Consider the following 10,683-nt stretch of genomic DNA (forward strand, 5'->3'; position numbering starts at 1 on the left):
TTTAAGAGTGGTAGCACTTTCATGTTTCAAATGTTTGCACCGCCATATTATTATATACAATTTCATTTACATTAAAAAAAAACAATTTTAAGATAATCCAAATTAGGCAACGTTTTGACCAAAAAGGTAATAAAATTGACCTAGGACTACAAATCATCAAACATGAATACTTACTATGCAAGGATTAACTGCGAGTGCACTTTTGATGAACTGAAATTGCAAAATACCAAAATGCTGTCCTTTGTTTTTGCTCTCAGTCACTGAATTCCCAAAATTATTTGCATCGATTACCCATAAATGATAGCCTTCTGATCCCCAGCTCTAAGAAAAAAAAAATAGAGTGTATCATTTATCATCATTCTGAGCCGTGGTGGCCCAGTGATTAGAATGCAGTATTGTAGACTCACTCTCCTAACTGCCAGCAGTTCAATCCTGATTGGCTCAACATTGACTCAGCCTTCCATCCTTCCAAGATTAGTAAAATGAGGACTCAGATTGTTGGGGACAATATGCTGACTCTGTAAACTGCTTAGAGAGGGCTGTAAAGCACTATGATGCAGTATAAAAGTCTATTGCTATTTAAAACAACTAAAATACTGGAATAAAGAAATACTGTTTAGAATTTTTCTACTCAAAGAATGCTTAATATCAAGTTGACACCAATAAGTGTAATGAAAAGCACATTTCTCCTCCTTTATATCTCCCTTTCCCACCATTTTCAGATATTTTCACCATTCTATATACCTCTCAGAGCCATGTGCTAGGAAAAACTGCAGACAAAATCCGTATCCAAAGGTCAGGCATGTTCTGTGAAATATCGGCAGTATTTGCTGAGTACAGTTATCCAAGACATATTCTAGTTCCTATGAACTGAATGGTCTTATTATTCTGGCAGAAGGAACGACATGCTGTGATTTTTCTAAGATCTGTCCTAGACAGAGAATATAATTTGCTAAGTCTTATGAACCTGAATATTTGTCTTTGTGTAAATTAAGTAAATTAAATTAAGAAAGTAACTTAAAAATATCTGGATTGTAACATAAATGCAGAAAGAGGTTCAATTTAAGCAGCGTGGATAAGTCCAGGTTAATTTATTTGGGAAAGTATTAGAATAAATTTAATTGCGTGTGCCTAGATGAGGGAGAAAAAGAGACTAGTAAGACAATAATAAATGATGCTCACCATAGAGCTGATCTTTAAAGGGTCCTTTTTAGTACCATCAGTTCGATGACTAAAATGAATAGCATAAACAAAATATTACATTTAAATATTGGATATTAAAGAGAATGTGTCTTTCAATTCACTACATACATACTAATTAGGAGGCATTTTTAATTCTGTTTCCAAGTCCCTCCTTTTCATTCTTGATGTATTAAACCAAAATAGCCAAGAAAAATAGGCATTATATCACAAATATTTCAGTAACGCTATTCTAGGGATTTTTAGTATCATTTGTACTTTTCTATTAATTTAAAAGTATCATATCAGATAAGTTTTCTCAACTTCAACAAGTCTACTAACCACGAGGAAGCTCTTCTGTGGCTATTAAAAATAGCTCTGAATTTGATGGTATACATCACACATAAAAACACAGATCTATATTTTGTACAACAAAGACTGAAGGGAGAATTGGTTTTGTAGTTGCAGACAAGTTAAACATTTCATTTATTAAAATATTGTGCAGAAAAAAATGAGCCTTTTGCTTTACTAACTCAGTCAATAATATATACAATATAAGATATTAAACAGCTAAGCAAAGAAAAATAGTTTTAAAAGCTTTGTGTAGCAAATAAAAAGTTAAAGAGCAGGTACATATTTTGGTTAAATTTCCTAATATGAAGCACAAGTTACTTACATAAAGTCACCTCCTAGAGTACAAATAAGATGGGCTCCAAATACACTCCATAAAGACAGGCCTCCACATTCCCAGGTCACCATAACAACACAATTATCAGGAGACCATCTGATGAGTTTAACAGCTCCTGTTTTGTTCCAAATATCTATTGAAATACAAAAATTGTCGGCAGATTTTAAAAAACCCATTTTTAACATTTTTAACTATTTTAAAGATGGGCAGTAGTTGAATAGTATTTATTTAATATATTTAACTCTCACTTTTCTTCTGGAAATTCAAAATGGCACACAGGGGATTCAATTCAATCTCACACTCGTTATTCTTTCAGGATCAGAAAGAGAAACTTAGTTACAAGTGAAGAGAAGACTGTAGTATATTGGCTCTGTGGGAGCGGTGATATCCCCCAAAATATTAATCCTAACAGGATGCAATTTAATTTCATTAAACTCTGCACAGTTTCATCCTCCTCATGAGATACATAGAAGTGCACAAAAACAGAGTGAGAAGTCATCAGGATTAACAGAAAAGTAAGATTTATAACTTTCTAAACTATGTGTTAGATGTATAAATGTTGGTGCAAAGGGAACCTTTTTTCCTGGTAACCAACCATTCGATTTTTCTTTGCATGACTAAGCAAACAATGCATTGACATTGGGTAACTAGTAGAACAATCTGGGTTGCAAAATCATTATGGCCATTAGGTTTAAAAAGAAGAAGAAGAAGAAGAACTATGGCAAACACAGCTCTTTCCTAACCCCTAGAAATTTTTTAGATTTTTTTCAGCTCACACCTGCTAGTTCTATTATTGTTAACAAACAGCTGATGACTCCTCCTTAAAAGAAAGAAATAGCTGTCTTTACGCAGATGGTATGGCCATGAGCACAACAGTCTGACTGTACTTTATGATGGGTGATAACAATGATATTTTAAATTTTGTCAGAAATATATTGTCCGCTACAGAACTGTACAGGATATACATAATTGAATATGCATTGACCTAGATCAGGGGTAGGCAACCCAAAACACTCAAAGAGCCACTTGGACCCGTTTCCCACCAAAAACAAAACACCGGGAGCCGCAAAACCCTTTTGATATCTAAAATGAAGATAACACTGCATATATCCTTTTTTTACCTTTTATTTAAGTTTTTTTGGTGTGTGTGTATTTATATATATATATATATATGTTATATATATATATATATATTATATATTATATATATATTATATATATATATATAAAATAGCTGTCTTTGGTTGTTCGGTTTTCTCTCCACGATAAAATTGGAAGTGTCCTTGGCGACGTTTCGACGAAGTTGTCATTCGTCATCTCTACTCAGGCTGGTGCTTTTCAGCTCTCGTGCCCTCGAGCACAGTGTGGTTGTCTTTTGTCTGTTTCTTCTTTTAACTGCCATTGGAGGTATTCGAACTGACTTGGGCTGGGAGCTTGGCTGTGTGCCGGATTGGGTGGAGGTGTGTGTTCTGATTTGGTTTAGTGAGGGGTCTTGGCTGTGGCTCTGATTGGCTGCGGCGCTGGGCTGTGCTCTGATTGGCTGGGGGGTTGGCTGTGCTCTGATTGGCTGGGGGAGTGTTCTGTTTGGTTGTGCTCAGGTTAGTCTGAGTTGCAGAGGGATTCAAGATTTTGGGCTGCCCTGCCATTCCTTGGCTTCGCGTTCGTGGTCGGGCTTCCTCTTCATGGAGGGTGTCAGTTTGCTTCATGGATGGATTGGGGGGGTTTAAAGTGGCTAATGATGCAGCTGTGGTCTGGCTTCTGGTTTGTGGTCGTGCCTCATAGTCAGTGTGGCTGTGGGTTTGTTTTTTGCGTGGATGTGTGGTGGTGACATCCTGTGTGGTTTTTGTGAGTGTGGGTCTGGTATCATTTTTTGTGTTAGGGAGTCGTTTGTCAATAAGGGCGGGTTTCCAATTGGCTGGTAGGCGGGAGGTATCATCTCGCTTGTTCATGCTGTGTGGGCGTTTTTCTATCTCGATGGCTTCTCTGATTATTCTGTTATTAAAATGTTCACTTTTGGCAATGGTTCTTGTATTTTTAAAGTCAATTTCATGTCCTGTAGCTTTAAGGTGTTGGACCAGGGAAGATGTTGGTTCCTCTTTTTTGATTGAGTTCTTATGTTCTTCAATGCGTGCACTTATTCTTCTTTTGGTTTGTCCGATGTATGTGGTGGGACAAGTGGTGCATGGGATTTCGTATACTCCTTGATTTTCTAATTCAATTTTATCTTTGGGTTTTCTAAGGATTGTGGATATTTTTCTGTTTGTGCAGAATGCTGTTTTGATGTTGTGTTTATGAAGGATCTTACTGATTCTGTCTGTGGTGCCTTTTATGTATGGGAGGAGGGCTTTGCCGTTTTCTTGTTCTTTGTCTTGGATTTTGGTGGGGGTTTTCTTTTTGGATTAGGTTTGTAATCTTATTTCTATGGAATCCATTGGATGTTAGTACATTGGTGAGGTGGTGTAGTTCGGGCCTTTAGGTGTTTGTTCGTTCCCAGCTAAGCGTTTTGGACAAAAATGGAACAAAATAAAACACAGAAGGTCACCCATGGGATCAACCTCTCCACCTGTCATTGCCAACCTCCTACAGGAATACCTTTTGAAACCCCAAGCTCTAGAAAAATCGGATCACAAACCCAAACTCTGGCTCAGATACGTAGACGACACCTTCATAATCTGGCCACATGGGAAAGAAAAACTGGACAACTTCCTCACACACCTCAACAGCCTACACCCCAAAATACAGTTCACAATGGAAACAGAAACTAACAACCAACTTCCCTTCCTGGATGTCTTAGTCTACAAGAAATCCAATGGCTCCCTAGGACAGACCATCTACCAGAAGAAAACACACAGAAACCGCTATCTGCACGCTCTCTCACACCACCACCCAGCACAGATCAACTCTGTAGCCAAGACCCTCATCTCCAGAACAAAACGCTTCCGCTGACGACACACTAAAACCCAGAACTAGCACACATCCACCAATGTACTACAACATCCAATGGATCCATAAACTACAGATTAACAAACCTCCAAAAGAAACCCCCACTAAAATCCAGACAAAGAACAGAAAACGGCAAAGCCATCTCCCATGAACATGAAAGCATCACCAGTACAGAATCATTAGACGATCCTTCCTAAACACAACTCAAACAGCATTCTGCACAAACAGAAAAATATCCACCATCCTTAGAAACCCCAAAGATAAATTGAATTAGAAAATCAAGGAGTATACGAAATCCCATGCACCACTTGTCCCACCACATACATCGGACAAACCAACAGAAGAATAAGTGCACGCATTGAAGAACATAAGAACTCAGTCAAAAAAGAGGAACCAACATCTTCCCTGGTCCAACCCTTAAAGCCACAGGACATGAAATTGACTTTAAAAATACCAGAACCATTGCCAAAAGTGAACATTTTAATAACAGAATAATCAGAGAATCCATCGAGATAGAAAAACGCCAACACAGCATGAACAAGCGAGATGATACCTCCCGCCTACCAGCCATTTGGAAACCCGCCCTTATTGACAAACGACTCCCTAACACAAAAAAGGATACCAGACCCACACTCACAAAAACCACACAGGAAGTCACCACCACACATCCACGCAAAAAACAAACCCAAAGCCACACCGATGACGAGGCACAACCACAAACCAGACGCCAGACCACAGCTGCATCATTACAGCCACTTAAACCCCCGCAAATCCACTACATGCCGCAATACGGCACCCTCGATGAAGGAGGATATCACGACCACGGAACGGCGAAGCCAAGGAATGGCAGGGCAGCCCAAAATCTGAATCCTCTGCAACTCAGACTAAGCTGAGCACAACCAACGACAGAACACTCCCCCGCCATCGAGCACAGCCACCCCCCGCCATCAGGAGCACAGCCAACCCCCCAGCCAATCAGAGCACAGCCACGCCCCTAGAGTCACAGCATCAGGAACACACCCTCCACCCACTCAGAACACAGCCAAGCTCCCACCCAATCAGTTCATACCCCCACTGGCAGTTAAAAGGAAGAAACAGCTAAGACCCCACATTGCTGCTCGAAGCACGAAGCTGAAAACACCAGCCTGAAGATGACGAATGGGACTTCGTCGAAACGTCGCCAAGACACTTCCAATTTTACGTGGGAGAAAACCCGAACAACCAAAGACCTACATACAGATACCCGCGAAAACCTCAGAAAACAAATATTGAACCTCTACGGGGAGGAAATCCACCATCTGACCAGGACCTATGAAAAACTTGAAGTCCAAAGAGCTTCCATTTTATGCGACCTCGCATTCCTACTAACCTGCCGAGATCAAAATCTAATCCCCACATGTTTCCAACTGAAATTCCACTCCAACTCTGCAGCCCCAACGATTTCCTGAAAAGAACAGAATTGGCCCTACTCGAAATGAACTTCACACAAAAAGATTCCTCCTAGACCAAATTAACAAAGATCTCCTCACACTCCACCTCAAACTCAGCAACAAGATCCACCCCGCACTTTGGGACAAATCCAAACAACTCGCCGTCTGGAGAGCCTAAACACAGACCACCCTCAAGACAGATACACACACCAACAAACTCCGAAGACTACAAGAACGCCAGAAACAAACCCCTCCTCCCTCACAGCCACACATGAAACAAACAGTGCATAACATCTCAGATATGATCCTCACCAAAGCCGAAACCAATGTCCTTTCCAAAGGATTCAACTTTGCAGTCGCTCCCAAACACCTCCCCACTGAAACCATTATATGTGGAGTTGAAACCAGCCTGACCAAAATCAACCCCGACGACGCTAACAGAATCAGACTCGAAATCACCAACATCCTCTGCACCAGCAAGCCACCCAAAAGCAACTTACCCAAAGAGGAACAGACAGCACTACGTAACCTGAAAGAAGACACCAGCATAATAATCCTTACCAGCAGACAAGGGCAATGCCACGGTGGTTATGAACATATCTGACTACCAAACCAAATTAACCAACCTACTCCAAGACTCTACATACAAACCCCTAAACACAGATCCCACCACCTACCTGGAAAAAACCACCAGATCCAAAATAAAAGCCCTCCCCCATTAGGCGAAGAGATCACAGCAAGAATCATTCCCAGAGTAGAAATCATCCAGATGCCCCAAACTCTATGGTCTCGACTCCAAGATACACAAGGAAGGAACCCCACTCAACCATAGTCAGCTCCATAAGGCTCACCTCTACAAAACATAGTCCAAATTTCTCGCCAACAACTACAGCCCTATGCAGCACTCCCCAGATTACCTTGCCACAAGCTCATGCTCTCCAGGAACGTATAACAACTCATTTCATTTTAGAGATCATAAAGAAACAAAACTTACAGCCCAGCGACCTACTAGTGAGCTTCGATGTCATATCCCTCTTCACACAAGTGCCTATCAAAGAAGCCTGGACAGCTATCCAAAACAAATATAACCCCCCCAAACACATCTTAGATCTGACCAACCACTGCCTATCCAACACATACTTCATCTATAATGGACAAAAAATACAAACAAACAGAAGGAGCACCCATGGGATCACCCCTCTCACCTGTCATTGCCAACCTCTACATGGAACACTTTGAAACCCAAGCTCTAGAAAAATCGGATCACAAACCCAAACTCTGGCTCAAGATACGTAGATGACACCTTCATAATCTGGCCACATGGAAAGAAAAACTGGACAACTTCCTCACACACCTCAACAGCCTACACCCCAAAATACAGTTCACCATGGAAACAGAAGCTAACAACCAACTTCCCTTCCTGGATGTCTTAGTCTACAAGAAATCCAATGGCTCCCTAGGACACACCATCTACCAGAAGAAACCACACACAAACCGCTATCTGCACGCTCTCTCACACCACCACCCAGCACAGATCAACTCTGTAGCCAAGACACTCATCTCCAGAACAAAACGCTTAGCTGACGAACACCACCTAAAACCCGAACTACACACTCTCACCCATGTACTAACATCCAATGGATTCCATAGAAATCGAATTATGATACACAACCTATATCCAAATAGAAACCCCGTACACTAGAAATAGCAAGACAAAGAACAAGAATAAGCGCGCGAAAGTGCCTCCTCCCTATGCCACATAAAATCCCATGCACCACTTGTCCCACCACATACATCGGACAAACCAACAGAAGAATAAGTGCACGCATTGAAGAACATAGAACTCAGTCAAAAAAGAGGAACCAACATCTTCCCTGGTCCAACACCTTAAAGCCACAGGACATTAAATTGACTTTAAAAATACCAGAACCATTGCAAAAAGTGAACATTTTAATAACAGAATAATCAGAGAAGCCATCGAGATAGAAAAACGCCCACACAGCATGAACAAGCGAAGCGAATGATTACCCGCTCGTCCCGCGCCTACGCAGCCATGTCTTTGGAAACCGCCCTCATTGACAAGAACGACTCCCTACACAAAAGATATACCCAGGACCCCACGTTGCACCAAACCCCCCAGGGACGGTCACCACCAAGCATCCCACGCAAAAACAAACCCAATCCACACTGACTATGAGGCACGACCTACCAAACCAGAAGCCAGACCGACCCCACAAAGGAGCTGCATCATTAGCCACTTTAAACCCCCCCAATCCATACCTGAAGCAAACTGACACCCTCCAGGAAGAGGAAGCACGACCACGAACGCGAAGCCAAGGAATGGCAGGGCAGCCCAAAATCTTGAATCCCTCTGCAACTCAGACTAACCTGAGCACAACCAAACAGAACACTCGCCCAGCCCATCAGAGCACAGCCAACCCCCCAGCCATCAGAGCACAGCAACCCCCCAGCCATCAGAGCACAGCCAAGCCCCTAACCATTCAGAACACACCTCCACCCAATCAGAACACAGCCAAGCTCCCACCCAATCAGTTCATACCCACACTGGCAGTTAAAAGGAAGAAACAGCTAAGACCACACATTGCTGCTCAAAGCACGAAGCTGAAAACACCAGCCTGAAGATGACGAATGGGACTTCGGCGAAACGTCGCCAAGACACTTCCAATTTTACGCGGGAGAAAACCCGAACAACCAAAGACCTACATACAAACACCCTCGAATACCCTCAGAAAACATAGATATATATATAATATATAGATATATATATATTAGTATATATATATATATATATATACACATACATACACATACATACATACACACACACACACACACACACACATTAAAAATAAAAGTACAAATATGACTCTTGGGAATATCCATACTATTAAAACAATGATCACCAAGAGAATGCTTTAAGAGAATAAAATTACGTACACACACAGGTAAAAAAAGGATATATGCAGTGTTATCTTCATTTTAGATGTCAAAAGGGTCTCTCTCTCTCTGTCTCTCTCCCTCCCTCCCTCTCTATCTGCCCTTGGTCTGCCACTCCTCTTCCCCCACTCTCTTTCTTTCTTTCTCTCTCTCTCTCTCTCTCTCCCCCTCCCTCTCTCTCTCTTTCTCCCCCCCCTCTCCTATCTGCTGCTCACCTGGCAAGATTCAAGCTGTTGTCCAACAAGATCAGGGGTAGGCAACCTTGTCTCTTTTATGACTCATGGACTTCAACTCCCAGAATTCCTGAGTCAGCCTAGCTGGGCTAGCTAGCTCTCTCCTGCCCTTCCTGCTTCCTGCAGAGACGCAGCAAAGGGAGGAGCTCCGCCCAGTAAGCTTTTTAGCTCCTCGGAGAACACTGTGAGTGCACTCCCTTTTACACACACACACACACACACACACACACACACACACACACACAGAGAGAGGAAGAGAGAGAGAGAGAGAGAGAGAGAGAGAGAAGAGAGAGAGAACGAAGGCAGGGAAGCGCAATTGCCTTCTCTGTCTCTGTCCTCTCTGCAAAGGCAGAGGAGGCTGGGAGCCACAGGGGAAGGCTCAAAGAGCCGCATGCGGCTCCGGAGCCGCAGGTTGCCGACCTGTGACCTAGATGATTGGATATGTAGCTTAGCCTTTTTTATGGACACTGTATGCTAAACTGTTTACTTGTTATAAATGAATCAAGGGGGGATATTACCAAAAAGATGATAAACAATTCAATCTGAGCTTTAATATAACTGGGCTTACCGGGATATTGCTTGGGTGTTAGTTCCAGTTTGTGAGACAATTGCATGGCCCCTGTGGAATGATCTATTGTATACACTTGCACAGACCCACTAGAAAAGAAAAGAAAAACACAATTCTGAGATAAGAATTTTAAAATTAAGCTGATTAGATGAAAATCTGAATTGAAAGACTGTCCACTTCATATAATTAATTCAAATACAGATAGTCCTCAACGTATGACCACAACTGAGCCCAAAATTTCTGTTTATTTGCTAAATGAATTTTGCCCTATTGCATAACCTTCCTTGCCTCATTTGTTACGTGAATCACTACAGTTGATAAGTTAATAACCTGGTTAAGTGAATCTGGCTTTCCCATTGACTTTGCTTGTCAGAAGGTCTCAAAAAGATGATCACATGATCTTGGGACACAGCAAAAGTCATAAAAATGAACCAGTTGCCAAGCATCTGAATTCTGATCACATGATCACAGCGATGCTGGAAAGTTTGTAACTGTGAAAAAGGGTCATAAGTCACTTTTTTCAGTGCCGTTATAACTTTGAATTAAATGAACTGTCGTAAGTCAAAGACTACCAGTACCTCATTAGTGTCAGAGGGAAACAGATGTCATAATCATATTAGGGCTGTGCAGAAAGCTTGAATGTAGCATCTGCAGGCCTTCCTTGAACCAATTCTAGATTTAAGA

General features: G+C 41.7%; 1 protein-coding gene across 1 annotated transcript; it reads right to left on the reverse strand.

The window, feature by feature from the left end:
- Positions 1-88: 88 nt before the first annotated feature.
- On the reverse strand, positions 89-10,383 carry LOC120317718 (guanine nucleotide exchange factor subunit RIC1-like). The gene is made up of 4 exons (XM_039364530.1): positions 10,000-10,383; positions 1,856-2,000; positions 1,183-1,231; positions 89-321 (listed from the first exon to the last, which is right to left on the reverse strand). Exons 1-4 carry the CDS (start codon positions 10,043-10,045, stop codon positions 157-159), a joined length of 405 nt encoding a protein of 134 aa, XP_039220464.1. The 5' UTR covers positions 10,046-10,383; the 3' UTR covers positions 89-156.
- Between the last annotated feature and the right edge of the window lie 300 nt (positions 10,384-10,683).

The sequence above is a fragment of the Crotalus tigris genome, unplaced genomic scaffold (genome assembly GCF_016545835.1).
Source record: "Crotalus tigris isolate CLP2741 ecotype Arizona unplaced genomic scaffold, ASM1654583v1 scf7180000019790.12837, whole genome shotgun sequence".
Taxonomy (NCBI): Eukaryota; Metazoa; Chordata; class Lepidosauria; order Squamata; family Viperidae; genus Crotalus; species Crotalus tigris.